This window comes from Rhinopithecus bieti, unplaced genomic scaffold (assembly GCF_001698545.2).
Source record: "Rhinopithecus bieti isolate Rb0 unplaced genomic scaffold, ASM169854v2 scaffold_60909, whole genome shotgun sequence".
NCBI lineage: Eukaryota > Metazoa > Chordata > Mammalia > Primates > Cercopithecidae > Rhinopithecus > Rhinopithecus bieti.
The window spans coordinates 1,524,320-1,548,354 of NW_016823619.1; the positions used below are offsets into that span (position 1 = coordinate 1,524,320).

The 24,035-nt window shown below is 47.6% G+C and overlaps 1 protein-coding gene across 3 annotated transcripts in view; it reads right to left on the minus strand.

The window, feature by feature from the left end:
- VIPR2 (vasoactive intestinal peptide receptor 2) overlaps positions 1 to 24,029 on the minus strand; it is a 108,513-nt gene extending 84,484 nt beyond the window's left edge. The window contains exons 1-2 of one of the 3 annotated variants that reach the window (XM_017861673.1): positions 23,951 to 24,029; positions 21,669 to 21,768 (exon numbers count right to left, since the gene is read on the minus strand). In XM_017861673.1, the coding sequence (XP_017717162.1) occupies positions 21,669 to 21,768; positions 23,951 to 24,001 (151 nt within the window). In that variant the 5' untranslated portion in view covers positions 24,002 to 24,029. The other 2 variants (XM_017861672.1, XM_017861674.1) reach the window with 2 other exon arrangements.
- Positions 24,030 to 24,035: the final 6 nt, after the last annotated feature.

Consider the following 24,035-nt stretch of genomic DNA (forward strand, 5'->3'; position numbering starts at 1 on the left):
TGCAAGGGGCCTCGACTGCAGGGTGGCAGCACTCAGAGCTCCTGCAGGACTATACGTGGCCTATGTCTCCAGACACAGACTCACGCTTGCTGTTCCCCCTGCACCCATAGGAGCTCAGATGCAGATGCCCAGACCAGCCTGCTGCATGGGGGGCTGTGGAGGCAGCGGCGCGAAGCAGAGGCCGAGGCAAATCCCTCCTAGGGCACAACCCCAACATTCTGACATGGGAATTCATTCATCACCAGAAGCCCAAGGGCAGGGGGCACCACCAGTCCCATCTCCCACGTGTGTAGTGCCCAAGGTGAAGCAGCCAGTGGGCGCCCAGCCATGCCCTAACCTCCGCTCCCCAGCCTCCACACAACATCCTCCAAGATGGGGTCGGGTTGGCTGAAGGCCAGGAGGGCCCGGCCTGGGAAGCGCAGCCTTGCAAAGCATGCCTACCTAGAGCCGTCCAGGGATGCACGAAGCCTAGTAGATGGGGTCGGAAGAAACGCCTGTCCCCCTTGCGGAGGGGACAGCGTGCTGGGGCCACCCCCAGCTCTGAGCTTGTCCCTCGTGGCATCTCCCACCGTGGGCCCCTGACCTCTGCAGGGGCACCTCCTGAGCTTCCTGCACTTGCTGAGGGTCCTCACGGCCCACCTAGGCGGGACGCGGGCAGGACAGGGAGGGGCTCCCACTACCGCTGTGCCTGTGTTCTGTATTTTGGTCTGGGGTGGTTCAGTCCAGACTCATACTAAACATATCTGAATGGGAAAACAATTTCATATTTTTCTCACTGTATTTGTCATTCTCCTCACCTGTCTCTTAAATAAGGAGCAGCCTTCTACCAGGGAGAAGAGCAGGCAAGGATGCCTGGTGCAGAGGGTCGTCCAGGAGGCAGCAAAGCAAGGCTGGACGCTCCCCCTTGGAGTGCTCACCAAGGAGGGACTGCCCACCACACCGGGATCCCTCCCAGGTCACGAAGGCGGGGATAGAGGGGGCCACCGCCAGGTCTCATCACACCAGGCTGCCCTGGGTCACCAGGATTCTTTTACAGGAAACAGCCTAGAACTTTTCATATCTAAGGTGACAATACACATGCCTCACTTAAATATGTCTTTAAGATTCCAAGCATTTTTCCAGATGTAAATTTTCAAATTAAGAAAGTAATCTCTGCCCGCTGGGAACATGTTCCAACACAACACAGCACAGGCAGAAGAGTGAAGGCCTCACGTCGGCACCACTGAGTAGTAACAGGCTAGTGTGCAGCCTGGGCGGCAGGTGCAGCTGTGCAGGCTCCGTCTCTGCGTCCCACTGCAGCCATTTAGGACGGGTAAGAGGCTGGGCCTTGTCACTTGTCACCTCCATGAGCAGGTGCCTCTGTCCCTAGTATTTCTGGCTACTCTGAAAATTCATTTTCTAACCATCCTAGTTTAAGGTATGATTTGGTTTCCTTATTTAATACACTTAGCTCCAAACTTAAAACATTTAAGCTTAGATTTAAACAGGGGCCATCCAGCCCTACTTTGCTGCCTCCTGGCCGACCCTCTGCACCAGGCACCCTTGCCTGCTTTTTAAGTTTGGACTTAAACATTAAAGTTTGGAGCTAAACATATTAAATAAGCTTTGGGGCAGAAACCTGCATGGAAAGAGGGAAGGCCTCTCCTTCCTACGCCCAGGGTGTGAGGGGCTGGAGGGGAGGGTGGAAGACTGCCCCTGATCTGCTCGAGAGGCCTGGGTGGTCACCTCCCTCCCTCCCTCCCTCCCTCCAGGCTGCTGTTCTGATTCCTCCTTCCTTGTCCTGCTGGGCAGACTCTGACACAGCCCCAGGCCAGCTCCTTCTGAACGAGGCGTCTCCAAGGGCTCCATTTACCTAGGAGAGGTTTTCCTTCTAGTCCGATCTCTCCACAGGGGACGGGGGAGAGGCACGGCATTCTGAGGGCAGAGGTAACTATCAGGACACCACTTCTGAGTCCAGCAACGTCAGGGACTTGCTTGGGAAGAGGACCTCCCTGCTTAGGGTCATAATGAGTCTGAGACCCCAGGAGTTCATTTTGACACACTGTTACACATGCTTAGGTACACGTGCATGGGATACACAGAAGTCATGTATGATTTCTTTTTACAAAAATATGATATTATACATGTGGAAATCTTCCTTGCTTTCCCACTTAATATATCATGCATGTTTTTCATGTTATTCATGTAGAACGCCATCATTTTTAATGGCTGTATAATATTCCACAGCACAACCATAACACAGTTAAATGCCCCATTTGTAATCCTCAATATCCACAATGTTTATGATATAAACAAATGGCAATGAAATAATTGTCTGATAGGAAATCTAGTTATTCAGTATTTAATAGGGGCCAAAAATGCTTGAACTTTTATCCTGTCCTTTTAAAAGGAATTGTGGTTGTTTCCCAGTCAATGAGGAAAAGCCCTTCTTTACTGCAAATGCTCATTAATGATGTGTAGAGAATTATTAGAATTGGAGAAGTCAACATGGTTTAACCTCCAAAGACAATTGATTGGATATGAATCGTTGACAGATACAGAAGCCAAGACGTGAGTTGTTGAACCAGAGCTTAGACCACTGTGCTGGCAACCTCACAGGTGATCCTCCAGCCCCCGTTTGACTCCTTATGAAGGGAAAGAGACGCTTTTATGCGTGGAGTTCTGGAGGTCACTTCCTAACCAGGTGACAAAGAACATAATAGGAGGTCAAGGGGCACGACGGATGGCAGGATCGTGAGGTCAAGGGGCATGACAGGCGGCAGGATCGTGAGGTCAAGGGGCATGACGGGCGGCAGGACCGCACACTGGGAGACGCACCGGCGGGCTCACAGTGTCCCCAGACATCTTCCTCCGGAAAGCCTTGGACCTGAATCTAATCAAGCCTTTACCACCAAATTCTAGTTCAAAGGAACCACAGGGAACAGAGGAAGAATTCAACACCAAAAGGAAATGCTGAGACAGAATGTGAGCTGGTTAGGGGACAGACCTGCCTGTTAAAATGCCTCCATTGTCGGGAGCCTCGGGCATGGTTTCCCAAAATATGCCCTCTAGAGTCTGTAAACACAGTGGGACCAAAGGCAGCAAAATGTTGCCGAATCCAGGCCGTGGAATGTGAGTATTCCACATACCCTTCTAACACCACGATTATATAAACTTTCAGACATTCAGAACGGAGCCAGCGTTACTGTTGGAAAAATGCTCGTTAAGGTGAGAACGAAGACCAGGGTTCCTTTACCTGCAGAGTCCTGTCTGGCTCTGCAAAAGCAGGAGCTCACGGAATCCTGAGCCCTCGAGTGAGCAAGGCACCTGGGGGGCTGTGATGGGAAGCTGCTGGCTCATCCAGCAGAGCTAGCCAGCCCCTGCCATGGGGACCCCGAGATCACGCACCAAAGGCTACAAAAACAGAACCGAGGTGGTGCCTGGCTGGTGGCAGAGATGAGGCTCCAGGGTCAAGTGTGCTCCCACTGGCATCTCTCTTTGGGGTCTGGAAGTCATCTCCTGAACCACTGCTCTCTTGCTTCTGCGGAGCTCACCTGCTTTCCCGGGAAGAGACTGAACTGGATAAAAACAGGCCCGGCAACAAAGGACAGTGAATGCTGTCACCTCACTTTCTGCCATTGGGTGGGTCCGGAGGGTGCTGGCTGTGTTCCTGAGTCCCTGACACTAGTGTGAAAGCACAGGTCACGTAAAGGTGCAGGGCACACCTGTGAGCCTTTGTGCCTTCTCTGGAAAGACAGCTGCTGAGCAAGGAGGGTTCCATCTGAGCTCTAAAATGCAGACATAACAGAGTTTCTAGAAAAAACAATTATCTTCATTTTGGCCATCAAAGTCATTGATCCTCTATGCCTATTATCAGTTTAAAGGACTAACAGCTTGATGGAATGATTCACTGGTTGAGGTGGGAAAATCTTTTTTTTTTTTTAACTTTTATTTTAAGTGCTGGGGTACATGTCCAGATTTGTTATACAGGTAAACTCGTCCAGGTATTAAACCCAGTAGTTATCTTTTCTGCTCCTCTCCCTCCAACTGGGGGAAGACCCCAGTGTTGACCGGGCACGGTGGCTCACACCTGTAATCCCAGTACTTTGGGAGGCTGAGGTGGGCAGATCACTTGAGGTCAGGAGTTTGAGACCAGCCTGGCCAATATGGTGAAACCCTGTCTGTCTCTACCAAAAATACAAAAATTAGCTGGGTGTGGTGGCGGGCACCTGTGGTCCCAGCTACTCGGGAGGCTGAGGCAGGAGAACTGCTTGAACCCGGGAGGCAGAGGTTGCAGTGAGCCAAGGTCGCACCACTGCACTCCAGCCTGGCAACAGAGCAAGACTCTGTAAAAAAGAAAGAAAAAAGAAGAAGAAGAAGGAAGAAGAAGAAGGAGGAGGAGGAAGGAGGAGGAGGAAGGAGGGGGAGAAGGGAGGAGGAGGAGGAGGGGGAAAAAGAAAAAGAAGAAAAAGAAGAAGAAGAAGAAGAAGAAGAAGAAGGAGGAGGAGGAGGAGGAGAAGAAGAAGGAGAAGAAGCAGCAGCAGCAGCAGAAGCAGGAGGAGGAGGAAGGAGGAGGAGGAGGAGGAGGAGGAGGAGGAGAAGACCACCCCAGTGTCTGTTTCCTTCTTTGTGTTCATGAGTTCTCATCATTTAGCTCCCACTTATAAGTAATAATGTGTACTATTTGGTTTTCTGTTCCTGCATTAGATTGCTAAGCAAAATGGCCTCTAGCTCCATCCATGTTCCCACAAAAGACATGACCTGGTTCTTTTTGATGGCTGCATAGTATTCTATGGTGTATATGTACCACACTTTCTTTATCTGGTCTGTTACCGATAAGTGTTAAGGTTGATTCCATGTCTTTGCTATTGTGAACAGAGCTGCAGTGAACATTCATGTGCATGTGTCTTTATGGCAGAATGATTTATATTCCTCTTTGTACATACCCTGTAATGGGATTGCTGGGTCAAATGGTAGTTCTGTTTTTACGTCTTTGAGGAATTGCCGGTCTTCCACAATGGTTGAACTAATTTACACTCCCTCCAACAGTGTATATGTATTCCCTTTTCTCTGCAATCTTGACAGCATCTGTTATTTTTTTACTTTTTAGCAATAGCCATTCTGACTGGTGTGAGATGGTATCTCATTATGGTATGGATTTGCATTTCTCTAATGATCAGTGATGTTGACCTTTTTCCCATATGCTTTTTGGTTGCATGTACGTTTTCTTTTGAAAAATGTCTGTTCATGTCCTTTGCCCACTCTTTAATGAGTTGTTTTTCTCTTGTAAATTTGTTTGAGTTTCTTATAGATGCTGGATATTAGACCTTTGTCAGGTGCATAGTTGCAAATGTTCTCTCCCATTCTGGAGGTTGTCTCTTTACTCTGTTGATAGTTTCTTTTGCTGTGCAGAAGCTCTTTAGTTTAATTAGACTCCATTTGTCAATTTTTGCTTTTGTTGCAATTGCTTTTGGTGTCTTTGTTATGAAATCTTTTCCTTTCCTGTGTTCAGGATGCTATTGCCTAAGTTGTCTTCCAGGTCTTTTATAGTTTGGGGTTTTACATTTAAGTCTTTAACCATCTTGAGTTGATTTTTGTATACGGTGTAAGGAAGGAGTCCAGCTTCAGTCTTCTACATATGACTAGCCAGTTATCCCAGCACCATTTATTGAATAGGGAGTCTTTTCCCTACTGCTTATTTTTGTCAGGCTTGTTGAAGATCAGATGGTAATAGGTGTGCAGCCTTATTTCTGGGTTCTGTATTCTGTTCCATTGGTTTATGTGCCTGTTTTTCTACCACTACCATGCTGTTTTGGTTATGGTAGCCCTGTAGTATAGTTTCAGGTAGGGTAATGTGATGCCTCCAGCTTTCTTCTTTTTGCTTAGGATTGCCTTAGCTATGTGGGCTCCTTTTTGGTTCCATATGAATTTTAAAATAGTTTTTTTCTCGTTCTGTGAAGAATGCCATTAGTAGTTTGATAGGAATAGCATTGAATCTATAAATTGCTTTGGGCAGTATGGCCATTTTAATGATATTGATTCTTTCTATCCATGAGCAGGGAATGTTTTTCCATTTGTTTGTATCATCTCTGATTTATTTGAGCAGTGTTTTATAATTCTCACTGTAGAGATCTTTCACCTCCCTGGTTAGCTCTATTTCTAAGTATTTTATTCTTTTTGTGGCAATTGTGAATGGGACTGCCTTCCTGATTTGGCTCTTAGTTTGGCTGTTGTTGGTGTATAGAAATGCTAGTGATTTCTGTTCATGGATTTTGTATCCTAAAACTTTGCTAAAGTGGTTTATCAGCTGAAGGAGCTTTTGGGCTGAGACTATAGGGTTTTCTAGATATAGAATCATGTCATCTGCAAACGAGGATAGGTTGACTTCCTCTCTTCCTATTTGGATGCACTTTATTTTTTTCTCTTGTCTGACTGCCCTGGCTAGGACTTCCAATAGCATGTTGAATAGGAGTGATGAGAGAGGGCATCTGAAAATCATTTTTTAAAAAGTGCTTTGTCCTCTGTGAACCATGGCCATTTGCTCTGACCTGAATCATCCCAGACCACACAAACTGACCCCTACTTGCTGATCTTGCAAAGCCAACTGGTGTCCATGCCTACGGGGAGGACACAGTCTTTTCTGCAGTGTAAGATGTTCTTGGCCAGTCCGCAGGGTCCCTGAGTGAGGAGGACACGGGGAACTGTGGTTCTTTCCTCACTTTAGACTGGACCAGTGGGTGCCCAGGACTGGAAGGGCCACAGAGCTGGTCCAAGGCAGCCTGACCCTCTGGTTACTCTCAGTCTGGGAAATCCGCCCCTCCTGCAGCAGCTGTCCACCTCAGTTCACCACAAAATTATCTAGTATATCCTAGGGCCAGAATCTGGCTACTTGTGATTTCTACCCCCAGCTCTAGTTCTGCTTTCTGGAGCCTTCAAGAGGCCGCTGCAGTTATGATTGGCAGCAGTTTAGCATGATTTCCATTCCTGCCTTACTTTGACTTTCTGCTTAGAGACCCTTCAAAATAACACCATTCCTGGACACCTGGTGTCAGCCTGGGCACTCAGGGTCATCATTTCCCAGCCACCCAGCTGACCATGCAGAGCAAGGGCCCCACGGTGTCCATCTCCAGAGCTCAGGGGCTCATAGTTGAGAGGTGGACGTTTCCTCGGAGCCACTGCCAGCGTCCCTGCCCAATTCTTCAGGGAGCAGTCGTACAGAGACCCTCAGTGTTCTAGTAGCTCCATTCCAGGACCTTCTTGTCTTAGTGTTTATGGTTAAACAAAGCTCCCGAGTGAAGCTGATGAAACAATGCAGGAAGCTGGATGCGACACCACCCAGGTCCAGATTTCACAAACCTGTGGAACGTGAACTTGAGGGCTCTCATAAACAAACCTTCCCTGCATCTGGAGATTCTGACACGGTGGCCCACACTGCCAGACTCCTGAAATCTCCCTGTCAGTGAATGCTGCTTGTGCAGGTGGCCAATTACAAAATATCTTGTTACTCTCAGTCCTACAGAATCTCAGTTATTCTAACACAAACAGTGATTATACAAATCTACCAAATGAAGGCTTCTGTCTTTCTTTTTGTTCTGAGGATGCATGTTTACATCATTTGTTCTTAAAATATTTGCAAGTGATATGAGGAGGGCTACATCTATGCATTCGCTAAGCTGGGTACGATGCCAAATGCCATTTTAGAAATGCTGCAATTAAGAACGATGACAATAATTGCTTTTGGCAGAAATAGAGAGGGAAGAGCCTTTGGAGGGAAATACCCAAAGCAATTACCTGTCAAAACTAATAAAAGGAGCATGCCCTGGAATGCACAGAGCACAGAAATGAGAATGTACTCTTCTCAGGAGACAATTGGCGGAGGTGTGAGATGGCCACATCCTGGGAAGGGCGTTAGCTGCAGCCGAGAGCTGAGGGACTAACTGCAGAGATAATCAGAGAAGGGGCTCTGGGCACGACAGTAACCCTACCGCCCACAGAGGCAGAAACCAGGCAATACACCGTCCAACCAGTAGGCTGCTCTCGATGATCCAGCACGGTTTTCAGGTAAGTTTCTTCTACTTGGTAGTAACGAACATTCATTTCTCCAGCAGACGTTTACTGAACATCTGCTGCACTGCCATGCACTGTACTGTGGGCGGGACCACCTGCCACTGTGCAGGGCTCCCTGACCAGGGCTTTTCTTGCCAGAAAGGATGGTAAAGCTTAACCCTACAAACACAGCCTTGATGTGGAAATTTCCTCCTAACATCCCCCTGGCTGGCAAGAGTCGGCTCCTGGTCCCTGAGAGAAACAGCTAAGACAGGAGGAGACAATGCCCCATAGCACAGCGTGGCCTCCAAACATGTTTAGAATGCTGCAGAGGATATTTTACAGCAAGCCAGGTTTTTTTCAGAAGACTCAGATACGCTGACATTCTGTCTCATTAGTGCGCTGCACACATCCCACCCTCAACAGCCTGACGGTGAACTACAGACTGTGTCGGGAAACGCCATCTCCTGGCACACCGCCCTTAGGTGGCACCTGGAAACTGGATCACAGCAGGATTCTGAATTTCAGAAACAGCGGTTTGATTCTGGGCTGGGGTTCAGGTGGATTCCACAGGCGGGGGCCACATTCTGGGACCTGAACAAACATTAAACCCACGACTCCAAATCCAGAAATAACCAAAACTATTAAATGAACAAGAAGATTTTTCAAAGTAACGTATATAGGTCCAGACAGAACCTATGCATTTTTAAGAATGTGCTGAATCCAATACAACCCAAACATCCAAGTATGCTCCAAATGGAGCCTGAGTCAGTCCAATCCATGTGGTTGGGATCCCTGCTCAGCCATCTCTGCCTAAAGAGAAAGAATCATTGCAAATGCCTCAGAGGTGGGAGTCTCTCCCACACCTGCAGGGTCCTTGGGGCCCTCAGCTTCACACTGACAGAGGCACTGAGTAAACGCATGTGGGCATCAGGAAAACAGATGTGTGTGCTAATTCGTCTGCAAAATGCCTGAACTCTTCCCCTTCCAGATGTTTGCTGTTATTACCTTCACGGACAGCCAGTGCTTCCTTTCATGTCAAATATTCTCAAACCCTTCCCCCGAACTCCTGCCCTGGCTCGGGATGCTGCTGGGGCCACAGGGGCTTAGGGCTGGGACCACACGAAACCTGCCTTGGAGAGGTGAACATTCAAGGCCTCAAAGCATGGGGAGTCCTGCTGTGCTATTCCAAGGACAATCTTCCATAGATTTATGATCAGGACTTGCGTCTCTTCCCGGGTCATCCCAGAACACACATCCACAGCGCCAGGACAAACCGCCCACCTCCGCCTTGTGGCAAGGCCTGACCATGGGTCTCAGCAGGAATGGAGCCAGGTGAGGACACCTGGTACTGGTCTCTCCTTCAGGCTCCTGCTGCCTCTGCCCCCGCGGGACCTGACGGGGATGAGGGGACACCATCCCAGCTTAGTCAGGGCCAGCAGCTGTGCCCAGGGTCCACAGAACGGCCGGCCGTGGTGTGGGACAGCTGCTGGGCCCTGGGACGTCTGCCTCATCCACACCCTGGGACCCAGCTCTCATGACCTCACAGTCCCATCCTCTCCCAACCCCTGACCACCCTGGAGCAGTTCTGAGCCTGCAGTGGTCTCCTCATGCCCCCAGGCACCTGCTGGCACCAGAACCCACCTTCTGTCCCCCAGATGACTGAGGTCCTAACAACTGTGTGAAAACCTCTGCGCACCCCTGGCCACTCCCCTCCTGCCTCGGGCCTCCCACCTGCGTGCTGGGACCCCTTCACCCTCTCTCCAGCAGCCTTGGCAGTCCCTACCAGAGGCACTTTCCTCACCTCTGACCCCCCTTCTTTACTCTGTGAAATTTCAGGAGGAGATCCCCTGCTGTCCTGCAGCCTGGGTCCTGCCCTGAGGCCTGGCTCTGGCTCTACTGATCCTCGGAGGTGGCTCCTGGAGCTGCCCCTCCCACACTTACCACAAGGGCATCTCCGTCTCCTACCTGGAGGAACTCGATCAATGAGCTTCCTCATTTCCAGGAATGCCCTAATTCCTTCCAGAAATGACTGCTTCATGGACCTTCCTGAAACACAGCTCACACGCAAACCCCACTTCTCAGGAGCCTTCAGTGCTCTCAGCTCTGCAGGTTGGGCACGCTGACCGCTCTTCTCCCTCAACTGCTCCCTCCTTCCCTCCCTACGGCTGAGCTCAGGCCTGACACAGGCTTCTTCCACCTGCTGCACACCAAAGCCCACCACCCTTCAAGCTCCAGGGCAAAGCCAGCCCGAGCCCTGGTGTAAATGTCCCCCCTCCCTCCTGTGAGCTCCCACAGCACATTTTGGTGCCAGGAGACAGTGGTCTTGGGGCTGATGGCATGCCCGTCTGCAGCTGTAAGAACTCCTGTCACCACACACCTGGGACAGGGCCAGGTAACCAGCTTCACACTCCGTCCCCTCAAACTGGCCTCTGTCCTCCCCTCTTGAAACTACCTTCACAAAAATTATAACAGTGAGAAAATGATGGCAGTGAAAGAGACCTGATTTAACCACCCCCCATCTTGCCTTTAGATGCCCTCAATTATTCCTGGGCTTAGGTCAAGCTAACTTCAGGAGACTTTTAGATTATGGTTTAAGTGATGAGAGCCCTTCCCCCAAACTCAACCATCTTTGTAAGGCTAATGAGAGACCACCGGGCTAGGGGGAGGACAGGAGCCTGAATTCCGCTAAGCCACAGATATAAATGATTGCCAGTCGTTATTCTGGAAGTCACAAGATATGCAACCTCCCCAATTACCCCTGCAGATGACTTCGCTATTGTGGAACGTAAGATTGGCCTTTTGAGATGTCTTTTCAGGGTTTCTGCATGTCTGACACCATGGCTGCACCTGAACTGGTCAACCACTCCTGTAGCCCCACCCAGAAGTGATTCAGCCCACCGAGGACCATTTCTCACGCCCCTATGATGGCACTCCAGCCAATCAGCAGCAAGCACCATTGCCTAGCACCCCCATCCCCAAAGTACCTTTGAAAAACCGTAGCCTCTGAGCCTTTGATGAGGTTGATTTGAGTAACAACTTGGTCTCCCACATGGCGTGGCCAGCATCACGTCAATTAAATTCTTTCTTTACTGCAATGCTGTGTATTGATCTTGTTTGTGCAGTAGGCAGGAAGAACCCAGCGGGTGGTTACATTCTCCACTGGCAAGGAAAGAGCTACAGGTAAGTTACAGATCCTTTGAAAAGCTCTGTTAATAATCTCCTGGGAGGGGAGGGAGGTTGCCTTGAAATTAACTGTCAATTCTGAGCCACAGAAGCATGACCAATGGCAGGATACTTAAGAGGCTGCAGACATCTCAGCGTGCTCTGGATATGGCATCCAAGGCCCAGCATGGCAGTCTCCTCTTCCAGACAGAACACGCCACCTCCGCCCAGTTCATCTACATGCAGAAACGTAGAGAATGGGGTGGTCTGTGCCAGGGGTGTGATAGGGGAGACTCTAGCCAGTGGAACGAGGAGGGGTCATCAAATCTTAGAAAGAAGAACATGGGGCCCTGCCCTCAAACTTCAAAGAATCGACATAGACCAGAGAAGAGAAAATGCTGATTTCACAAAGTGGATGGTGAACAAATGGAAAACCTTATCTCCAGTGTAAAGGCAAACACAAAACTCTCAGGACCCTCAAACTCTTTATGCCAAAGGAAAAGTTGAGGATGGAGGCCGAGTTCATTTCACACTGATCATGCCAATTACAAGCTTGTCTTCCCAGGTTCAGAATGACAAGATGAGATCAGCCATTTCCTCCACCTACCCAGAGATACCTGCAAAACTGATGCTTCCTTTACCCCCTTTCTTTCTTCAAAAGTTCATCTGGTCTGATGTAAAATGCAGATTTACCAGGTACCAACTAAAGTCTCAGCGTGTGGCCATTTGCCTTACTACCTCCTCGCCCCTCTCCCCACAGGACTTTGCCCTTTAAGGACAAGTATAAATGCTAACCCTCCTGAAGACCTCTTCAGAAAAGATAGTCAGAGGTGTGTCTGTGACTCATGTTTTTTTCTGGATGTGGTGTAAGACTGGCTTAATAAACCTCTTGAAACCTTCATTGAAATCCACACCTCAGTCACTGATTTTGGTTATCACCAGAGGTGGCTTAAGCTTCTCAAAGTTAAAATGGAGACAACACCTGAAAAATCCCTGAGCAGACACAACCAGTCAGGTCTCATAAATCACCTCAACCTTGATTGATTTGCAGACATAAGGGACACTTAACCTGAGCCATTTCTTGTAAATTCCCATTTTAAAGAAGAATAGGATTTAAGCTTAACAACCAGCAGTAGCCAACAAACTGTTAATAACCATATCAATGAGGGACTTTCTAATGGGACAGAACAAATGAGCCAGCTGTGCAAGTGTAACCAAGCCAGCATTCTTTGCTTTACTTCTGTGTTTGTCTATAAAAACCTACCCCTCACATTGCCTCAGGGGAGTTCCTGAACCACCTCGGGTTTGGAGCTGCCCAGTTCATGAGCTGTTGCTTGCTCAAATCAACTCTTTAAACATGTCACTGTGCCTCGGTTTACCTTTTTGACAGTCTGGTGTCAGAAGCAAGATCTGAAGGAGACCCTTGACGACCCCTGGGAGCAGCGCGTAACCAGGCGTGGGCAGCCCCCGGGCCACTGCACTTACTGCTCTCCTGCTGCATTTGGTGGCCACAGGGTGAGCCCCTCTAGGAGGTCGAGCTCCACAACTTGCAGCCTGAGCTCTCTGACTCCATGGGAGCAGTTTTTGTTCCAGAGCTCAGCCTGGGTCTGACAGGGACTGCACTGGAACCTGGATTGGGATCCAGAGTCAAACTGGGTATTCTACAGAAACTGGCCTGGGTCTAGTTGGAGGCCTCAGGTAAGAAAAATGTGAGAAAAACAGGGAATTATGGGTTCATCAGAATCCATGGAGGCTGGGACTCCCCATCTGGAACTCCAGCTCATTTTACGTTCAGAAACTACAGACCCAGAGCCCGTGGCTTTCTCGAGAAATGGGTGCAGCTCAGGAGGATGACTCTGAGTCACAGTGGCCACAGTGGGAAGTTTATTCCAGACGAAATCATTCACGTACGGGCACATTCAAGAAAAAGGAATCCTGAGTGCCTGCAAAACCACACAATACATTTTTTGATTGGCATACAGATTGATTTTAGACAGAATGACTCCAAAAATACAGCCTCCCTAAAGGAATCTCTACAGCACTCAAACAAAACACTATTTTGAGTCTACTAACATTTGATTTCTTGCCTTTTCCCTATGAAGATTCTGAAAACCAACTTCCTTACAAATTAAATCCTCCACTGAGCCTGGGGCATCTGCAACAACTAACTCAGATTTTGGCCTTGCACACAACCCTGAGCTATTACAAAAGCAGCCACCTGAAGCTGAAGAGGAGAAGGACTTGTCAACACACCAGTGTCTCCCAGCCAATCCCTAAACATGGCCTGCAGTCCCAATATGGCTGACCCTGGACAACAGGCAACTATGCCCACAACTCCTCTCTGGGGAAAACTCAATGTCCTTTCTCCCTGCCTTAGAGATACTGAAATCTTTAAAATGCAGGCATCTGGGAAATGACTCATCAGAAGGGAGAATAAATGGGAACACTGTAGAAAAAACTGGCAAATGGAAAATCTTAAAGTCCTTTCCATATGTATTAACAAAAGACTTTGGCCATCCAAACAGGTAACTTTATCTGCCAAGAACACAATTTGGACTGACCACTGGGTTTTATATTATTGTACATGGCACAGGGCTACAATTTGAGAACAGAAGCCAGGAATCTCTGCTTCTGTCTGTTTGGTTATGTACGTCTATATGTATGTATGTTATTTATATGTCACATTATCCTACCTCCCGATATTATTATTAGAAATAACATATAAAAGAGCTGTATTTTACTGGCCTAAAGAAAATTAGATGCTTGTATAAATTAAATATTGTATCAAAAAAAGGACTAACCCAATGGTTTTCGAGTTCATATAACTTGAGTAATCTTTAATAAATAAAAGTATCAATGATTTAGTAGAAATGGACATTCTACCTAGCTGAGCTAGTCAAATAAGCTTGTTATTCCTCTTAAAAAATTTGTCAACAAGAAAAGTAACCTGAGATGACAGGTAGTTTGATATTATCTGTTTAAAAACAGTTTCCAAATCTTTTTGAAAACTTGAAATTCTGAAATTATACTAAGTTAAATTAAATGATATTTGCTACATATCTAGATCATACCCAAATAAGATAAACTACTAAAACACTAATTCCTAAAAAGAAGTTTAAACTTAAGTATTTTTGGCTTATTATAGAGGAAATGGAGCTACCTGGGTCTGCCAGTAAGCATGTCCTGTGCTAAGAAAGTACGTGCCATTTATTAACTATGATATCATGTACTTCCTAAATCACAGTGCATATTAATGTCACTAAGGATTAAGAATTTGAATTAACATGTGTGATTAAAACCACTAGAAATAAATATCAAAGCAAACAACTGTATATGAAAAATGTACACAGAAAGTAGGATGTGTTTTTAATAAGGAAAGTATATGAGGTCTGTGTTTAAGGAAAAGAGAGTACTTTTATCTTAAAGCAAGATGACTGATTGTTCCAGAATGGAAAAGAAGAAAATGAGTAAGACAAAAGCTGGTTGGGCATACACAGTTGCAGAAGGTCTGACAAAGGAAATTTTATGTGTGGTCAAACTTCTAAGATTAGAATGATTTTATTTATAAGTTTCTGTTAAAAAAAAAGCTTAGTAAAGTACTGACACAAAGTGAGTTTGTTTTCTCTCTATTAATAGGACAGTATTTTCTTGAATATTGGTCTTCTCTTAATTACAAAAGTGTTTTTTTTTTACGTTTTAAGTAATTGGCCTAGAAAACAATGATTTTGTGTTTTATCAGGATAACTTACTAAGCTTCATGCTGTCTTTATTTAGTCTCTGATTAGTTAAGGAAAATGAGTCTTTAATATTAAAAAAGGGCCAGCTGCAGGGGCTTGCGCCTGTAATCTCAGCACTGCGGGAGGCCAAGGCAGGTGGATCACTTGAGGTCAGGAGTTCGAGACCAGCCTGACCAACATGGTGAAACTCTGTCTCTGCCAAAAATACAAAAAATTAGGTGGGCTCGGTGGCACATGCCAGTAATCCCAGCTACTCGGGAGGCTGAGGCAGGAGAACTGCTTCAACCCAGGAGGCGAAGGTTGCAGTGAGCTGAGATCACACCCCTGCACTCCAATCTGGGCAACAGAGTGAGTGAGACTCCATCTCAAAAAATAAATAAAATAAAATAATACAAATTATATTTAAAAAGGTAAGTTTTTTTTTACAATCTGGTGTCTGTTCCATAAAAACCTGCAGGAAAATATTAATAGGAGGAAGCTGGGTGCGGTGACTCACACCTGCAATCCCAGCACTCTGAGATGCCAAGGCGGGTGGATCGCTTGAGGTCAGGAGTTCGAGACCAGCCTGGCCAACATGGTGAAACCCCATCTCTACTAAAAATATAGAAATTAGCTGGGCTTGGTGACGACGCCTGTAATCCTAGCTACTCAGGAGGCTGAGGCAAGAGAATTGCTTGAACCCAGGAGGCGGAGGTTGCAGTGAGCTGAGATCATGCTATTGCACTCCAGCCTGGGTGACAGAGCAAAACTCCATCTCAGAAAAAATAAATAAATGAATAAATAAATGAGAGGATCAGCCAACGCATCAGCAAATGTCAGCCAGATGGTTTAATTTCCACTCATCCCACGACACGAGGCAAGCCTCAAACATACAGGCCCTGGCCATGAAGCCTTTGGAGCATCACTGGAACTGGGTATTGACCCAAAAAACTCTATAAAGCTTTGTGACCAAAGAGGTTCAAGTCTCAAGTCCCCTTCAGGAAGAGCTGCAATCTGCTCAAGTGTCCAAGTTTGCCTCTGTTGCTCATAACAACGTACCAGAAACTGGGTAAATTACAAAGGAAAGGCATTTATTTCTTACAGTTATGAGGCTGGACAAGTCAGGGTCGAGTGGCCACAGTGGTGAGGGCTTTCCTGCTGGTTGGGACTCCTCACGGTCCCCAGGTGGCACAGGGCATTGTGTAGTGAGGGGGCTGAGCGTGTTGGCCCAGGTCTCTCTTCTTATAATAACACCTCTCCCATGAAAACGCACTAATCTATTAATGGATTAACCCACTTATGAGGGCAGAGCTTCCATGATCCAATCACCTCTTCAAGGCCCGACTTTCAATACTACCACATTGAGGATCAACTTTCAGCCTGAGTATTGAAGGAGATAAATATTCAAACCACAGCACGTCAAAAACGTGAAAGCCAGAGCCACCAAGAATCTGACAGGCTGCACGAAAGCACACATTAGTATCCATAGTGGCCATGTACCCCAAACAAGCACTGCTGCCCAGGAAGAAGCTGAGAGGCCACTGGCCACACTGAGGAGCTGTGTGTGTGGACTGCTGCACGCTGGCTGTGGGTCTGGTTTCCACTGAGCCAGCCCAGGTCTCTGAGCCTCTCAAGAACCCCCGTGCCAACACAGTCCTTGTGGAAGAACAGGCTGAGCCCAGGAAAAGGAGGAAGCCCGACAGACAACATGCCGTAAAAACCATGGCTCGTAAGTAAAGAATGTGAAATGGGTATATCAATATAAAATCATAAAAAATGAGGCCAGCAGGAATTGTTACTGCTGTGGCCACCTGGAGAAGGAGCAGCCACTCGTCACCAACCCCCACCAGCAGGACGGGAAGCAGCCAGGTTCTGAGGACGTACCTGGGGAGGAGGAGGCAGGTGTGAGAGCCCAAGGATGGAGGAGACAGAGATCAAGGGAGGGGAGTGGAGAGGGCAGAGAGGTGTGCACTGGGAGAGGCCATCGACAGGTGGGAGCTTGCTGCGTTTCGGGTCACCAGCACCAGACTGAGCCCTGACCTCAGAAGAAGGGATGGGGAGGAAGCCGACTCTGACCCCACCAGCAGCAGCTCATCCCAAGGGGCCGGCCACCCAGCCCGAATGGCTTCCTGTGACCCACTGTGGTCACCTAGGCAACAGCTCTGTTCTTCCCAGACAGGAGAAGCCACTGGTGCACCTCCGAGTGGCTCCTCCACCTGCCAGAAACTGACTTCTCAACCATAATTCCCTTTATGATGCTTAAGATAAGCATTTTATTCAGGGTAAAAATTAATTCAGTGAGAGTTGTTTCCTATAAAAAGTGAATACAAAGACATTACTTTAAAAAAAAAATAGAGACAACTTCTTGCTCTGTTGTCCAGGCTGGAGTGCAGTGGTGCCATCACAGCTCATTGCAGCCTTGAACTCCTGGGCTCAAGCAATCCTCCTGCCTCGGCCTCCTGAGAAGCTGGGACTATAGTGTGTGCCACCACACCAGGTTAATTTAAAAAGTTTTTCTGGTGTCTTGCTATGTGAATCAGGCTTGTCTTGAACTCCTGCCTTGAAGTTATCCTCCTGCCTCGATCTCCCAAAGTGCTGGGATTACAGGTGTGAGCCCATTGCACCAGGCCATAAAGACATTACTTTAAGACTATCTCAATCAATAAACAGTTATTAATTGTTTAAATATCCAAGATGAGGAAATGACCTTAAGGAGTTTAGAAAATAGAAAAAAATCTAGTCAAAAAGATCCAGAAGAAAAAAGTGACCAGGCTGTTTATCTCAGCAGTCCAGAGTTATTTGCTCTAGGACAAGGACCTACTTATATCAGAGAGAAAACGGAAAGGAAAGAGATAGGCACCAATTAAGATGCAGCTGATGTCTACACCATCAATATTGACATCAGAGGAACCTACTTCTCTGCTCTCTGCCGTGGATTCCAAAACTGCTCGGTTCAGACCTCCTGGAGCATAAGACAGTGATTATTCATTTAGTTTCTTAGCACAGGTCTGACTGGAACGTCTGCTGAGGACCAGGAACAGCGAGCTCCCACCAGAGCTTCAGCTCTCACAGCATCACCGCACAGCTGAGCCGAGACCACAGAGCCAGGTGGAATGCTGCCGTCAGCACAGGCCTTGGGCCCCCAAGGAGGGCCAGGCCCCACATGATGTCATGGAACCCATTCGTGGACACTGTCCGGTTTCCTCTGACAAAGAGGAACAAGAAAGAAAAGACTAGGTGTAGAATGGGATGTGATTAAGTATATTCCACGTGACACAACCGTCACAGGAATGAGAAAGCAGACAAAAATCATGTCATTTGGTCATAGGAGATGGTGATTCCAATTTTGTATTAGTGGCTTGAAGTTAACCCTCAAATGCTGGTGAAATATTTTATTCCCACCAACAAAACAGTCACTAGAGCATTGTTTGTAGTAGCAAAGCACTGTCAACTACCTAAAAGTCCATGGACCTGGGACAGACTAAAGAAACACATTAGAATACTATAGCAGCTCTTAAATAGAATATAAGAACATATACAGAACAGTTGCCAAATACATTGTTAAGTTAAAATACAAAACAGAAAAGAAAAGCAAGATGCTGAGTGCGTGTGTGAAGAGTGTGCCAGCTTCCACGTGTGTGGAAGGAAAAGTGGGGTCTACCCATGTGTGGACTTGTGCGTGCCCCGACTCTCCAGGGGCAGCTTGATGATGCCTGCTGTGTGTGAACAGCAAGTCTCTTGTCTCTGGCCCAGCATCTCACATCTTCTGCAGCACCTGCAAAACTGTGGCAGGCTACCTTGTTAGCCTGCAAGTGGGGAATGACCTCAAACCCTTCACAGTTCCTGACATGTAGATCCAAATAAGTTCAGCATCCATTGTTTAAAAGAAAAACCAAAGAAAAGTTAGTTTTTAAACCTAGCACCTTCCGTGGCCTGGTCTAAGCTGACATTCACCATCAGATCCATTTCAGCCATGTGCCTCTGAAGGATGGCTCAGAACAGGGAGCTCCCAGACGCACAGAAACCACCTCTGCTTCTCCCCAGCGCAGGTCACAACCCTCCAGACGCGGGTGTTAAGAATGATATGAAGTCACATGGAAGTTCCTATCCAGCCTGTGCCTAGGCAGGAAGCCTGGACAAAGCCCCCTGAGGGACCTGTCCTTTCCACCTGCAGGTTGGCATGGGCCACGGGAAGAGGGCTGGATCTCGGCTCTGACGCCTGGAGTGCCTCACATGCATATGGGCAAGAGAAAGCTTGTCTTAGTGATGCATCAATGTTAAGTCACACAGCTCCAAATAACTCCTAAGCTTACAAAGCGAATCCTGTTAGAGAGTTTAGAATTGAAATTGGTTTCTGTCTGGATTTATGTGTTTTTTTTTAGATGCAACATGTAATAAAGAGAAAAATTTCCAAATCAGACTTACACAAATTATCTCACTGGAACTGGAAACTAGGTTTTTTTTTTCACCTCATTTCTGGCACTCTTTCACACAAATTTCTTAATCGTACAGATTTAAAAGTGGCTGTTACAGACCCTCAGTGTCTCACCTCACCTGGCATCAGGTGCAAATGCACACTGTTGTCCCGTGGAGTCACTCAGCCCATCTAATCAGATGCCTTCCTCAGCCTCAGCCTGTGGATTCTGGTTCACATCGCTGATAGCATCTTTATTCTGGTAACTTACTTCTGTTTACATCTCTGGCATTTGAGCCATGCATATTTCAAAGAGTACAAAAAACAAAACAAAACAAAAGAGTGGCCAGGCTGAGGCCCCGGCACGCTGCTGCTTCTCTCCTGAAGGGCAGTGTCTTGTTACCAAGCACTTCATACAAGTCAAAAAGGTAAAACGGATGAGATACAGATACTTTTCCTACAGAGCTGATACTGGAAATAAGAGTCTTCAATACAAGATGTCCAGGTAGACACCTGTTGCTGCAAGAAAGCCCAGGGACAAGTTTCCCAACCAACGCTGCCTACAAGGGGCCCTCAGGCCTGCATCTGAACCCGCTCCAGCTGGTGTGGGGCTGAGTGACTGCCTGGGACCTGTGGCCCCTAGTGTCCGACGGGACTCACACACAGACTGCCCACTGAGGAGGAGCCCCTGTGAGTAATTTAAATGTGCTGACCTATCTTTGGGTGAAGGTGCCCCAGGAAGCGTCTCCAATCTTGGGTTAAGCTAGGGTCCAGCTGTTGTGCAGTGAGCCATCAGACAGCTCCAGGCTCCCTCAAAATCTTGTTTTTTTAATGTATTGTTTGCAAGCTTTTAAGAAAGTGGAATATTTTATATAAATCTGCATTTCTAATATCCCATGAAAACAAGAAGCTGGACAATTTGGAACTTGGAGGTGAGGAGGGCTGCCCAGGTCCCCAGGCCCCCAAGTAACCAGGTAATCCTAAACGTCCGTCTCTCCTCAGGACTACCTTTCCTAACTCAGAATTTTCACTGGGAAGAAGGACCCTCCATGGCCATGCTGCTGCTTCTGCCGTGACGGCTTGGCTGCCTCCTCCATGCACATCTCCTTGGCTGCGTCAGCATTTCCCAGGACAGACTCTCAGCATGGCTTCAGCTTTATTTGCCTTTCTCTGGACAGAGTTCAAACAGACAATCTGGAAGATGGGCCAGAACCACGCATGCACCACGGAATCACAGACCTTTAAAGCCGGAAGAAGTCTTGGAGGCAGAGCCTGCATGTTTCAGACTGGGAAATGGTGGCTCAGAGCGGGATGGGAACGGTGAGGGACACGGGTTTTAGTAACACGCTACAGCCCCGTTGTCCAGCATGGAGACCGCTGGCCGCCTGTGGCTACTGGACCTTGAAATGGGGTCCAAATTGTGTTGTGCTGTAAGCACAAAAAACACACTGGACTTCTACAACTTAGCATAAAATAAGAATGTAAAATTAATCACTTTAGGTTGATTATATGTCAAAATGTTAAAGATTCAGATTTATTCAGGTAAATAAATGATACTATTAAAATTCATCTCTCGTGCTTCTTTTACTCATTGTAATGTGGCTTGCCATCTATTTCTGCTGGGCAGGGCTATGCTTGAATAAAGCCCACCATCTGAGGCCCTCTACAGGACACCAGACTGTTTTAACACAGATTTAATTTCTTTCTTGAAGAGGAGAAAATCATGACAAAGAGCAGAGAAAGCTGACGGACAAAGGCCTTGCTACTATTTATAGGCCGGGTGCTATCCCAGGGCAGAGTCTATAAACAGGTTGTTAGCAGGCCCGGTTGGGGCATGATGGCCCAGCACGCCTCTGTCAAACCGGGGAAGGCAATCTGCACGTTCACAGCGTGCACCGCAGGCCGGTCTTCAGCACAACCAAAGTCCCGTTTTCCTGTTTACTTTCTGCCAAGGATCCATCATCCTTAACCAGATCAGACTCATCTGTCCTATAGCTAAGAATTTAAAATACAAGAATTCAGATAAATGCTTTTATCCTCTGGAAAACTGAAGCTGCTTTTGCAAAGCATAACAAAGCCCATGAAATTGTTTTAGTAACTGTTGCTATCATCTCAAACCGTGGAAACTATTCTTGTTAAGAATTAAGGTTTTCTTTTTAAAAGGTGTGTGTGAAGACTCTACCTGTCCAGCACTCTATAGTTCATTAGCAAACAGTGGGAAGTGGCCTTTCTTTTTCTTTTTACTTTTTTTAAAGATGCAGGTGGTGACCCTGAACCACAGCTGAGTGAGGCATATTCCAGGGTTAGAATGTCACTGGAGTTCTTACTCACCAAGCTCTCTGCCTTACCTTTGTATTGTTCTGTTGGAGACCTCAGAAGCGCTGCACATTTTGTTTCTTCCTCCTGTATTTCCAGATGAAATCGGCATTCTGGGTGAATGCTGTTCACCTGTTCAAGGTTAAAAGAAATATTAATAACTAAAAATTCCACAATAAGAGGAAAAGCAAGCAAAAGTTCTACAAAAACAACCCAAAACCTCACAGTTTTAAACTGCTTCCAAACGTAAATGCATTTAAAACCAATCACCTTAATTTTTCCGGCATTTAAAAAAAACTTCATTATTTACTTTGTAAAGGTAATATAAAACAAATACAAAATCTAATAGAATATTTTTTTCTGAGCAGGAAAATGAACTTACTAACATAACACATCGGTACTAATTTGGAGGCAACAGAGCTCTTTACTCCATTAATCTCTCGATACCCGGCTCCTCCATTTCACAGCCTTTGGTTTGGTTTAAGTGGAGGCCTGTGGACTGTGCAGCTTCCTCCCAGGACGGCCTCCACCCGGGGAAAGAGCCGTGATAGAAGGGCTTTATTTTTAAAGGTGTTGGTACACGTTCAAAGCTTAACCCTCTAACTACAGATAAAACTGCAATCATTTTGACTAGAATTTGGGGTGGAAAAGATATTCAAAAAGATAAGCAAGATGAGGAAGGAGGCAGAGGTGGGGGAATCACACCATTGTGGCCCCACAGAGAAGAGGGGGCGATTTCCAGTCAGGCTCCATCAAGGGAGTGAAAGATGCTACAAAGATAGTAATTAACAGTCTATTAATGTGAGAAGAAGGCAGAACTGCACAATGCTTCCTCTCAGAAGGCACCGTTTCTACCTAGATCAACATTCTTGTTCTTCACGCCCACCCCCAAGTCAGCCCAGGGCCTGCCTAGTGGCCCTTAAGGGCTTAAGGAGGGCTCCCTCCACCCATCCTTTTGGTCGTGATCTTCTCCCTCCCCGCCACTACCCAAAATTCTACTTGTACTAAAGTAATAACCACAGAGAATCATACTGTGGGGTGCATTATGGCCATCTATGTTTAGTTATCTTACTATGGAAATGGTCAGTAAGAGTTCCAACCAGGAACACAATTTCCTAACACAATTAAGGGGAAAACAATGCTGGAACTGCTGCCACCTTTAGCTCCATTTAAAAGAGCCCCAAGCTTGCTTCTAAGAGCTGGTGACTGAACCAGCACCAGGCACTGACTCCCGGCTCCAAGTCCTCTGTTTTCATGCAGGACAAGTGAGTGGCTTAAATTTCAGAATTAAGGAAATTATATTGATGTAAAAAGAAAAAACTTTGTTAAAGTATAAAAGACATTATAATACCTGACGTTCCTGGAATACGCAGAGCAACGACTTAGGACGTTTTGTAGCAATGAAAGCGGCATTAACCATGATAAAGCCCGGGACTTTCCAAGGACCCGCTCCGCAAAGCGCCCACTCTCGACGGAGGAAAGCCCGGCTGCGCCTCCGCGCAAGGCCAGGGAGTGTGGCTCGAGCCCCGCTGCAGACCGGGCGTCGCCGGTTAATCAATGACACTGTCCCGTCGGCAGCGCAGCCTCCCAGCTGCAGAGCGGCCGCGGATCGATCCAGACCCACCTCGGCTGCCAGGCGCACCAAACCGCGCGCACCGCAAACCCGCTTCAGTCTCCGAGAGGAAAGCAAGAAACAAGGCTCGGATATTTTTCTTTCTTTCCTTTTTTTTTTAAAGGTTCACAAAGGGAATAATTCAGAACTCCATGTGCGAAGGCACTTATTCAACAAACTTACGCGCGGTTATTTTCCTCCAGTGCTCTTGGGAAAAAAGCAACTATTTTCAAAAGGAAACTTTACTTAACCGACGCCACGTCCCCCCGACACTAAAACAAACAGTAAGTATAGGGAGGGCCCGAGAGGCATCTGCGGCCAACGCCAACCCCGATCTCCCCGTGAAACGCGCACCCGCGCAGGTGCCCGCAGCTCCCAGCTCCCGGGACGGCCCCGAACCAGCTCATCGTTGACGCGTCCAGGGAGAAACGATCCCGTTTCCAGCAAACCCCGGACGATGGGGCGCGGGGAAGGGCGCAGGCGGCCTCCGAACCCGAGTCCCGCAACCCGGCGGGGCCGGAGCTTGGCGCTTCACGCTCTCCGGGAGGAAGCTCCGGACTCCGGGCGACCCCGCTCCCCCTCCCCGACCCCGCCCGCGCTCCAGCACCCGGGAGGAAGGCGAAGCCCGGCGGGAGCAGCGCTCTCTTCCAAAGGAGACCCGGGTCCCGGGCGCCGTGGGGCGGGGGTCGCGGGCGCACTCACCGGGGCGAGCAGCCAGCAGGTCAACAGCGCGGGCGGCAGCAGCGTCCGCATCCCGAGCTCAGCGTGCCGGGGCCGCCCCGCGCCC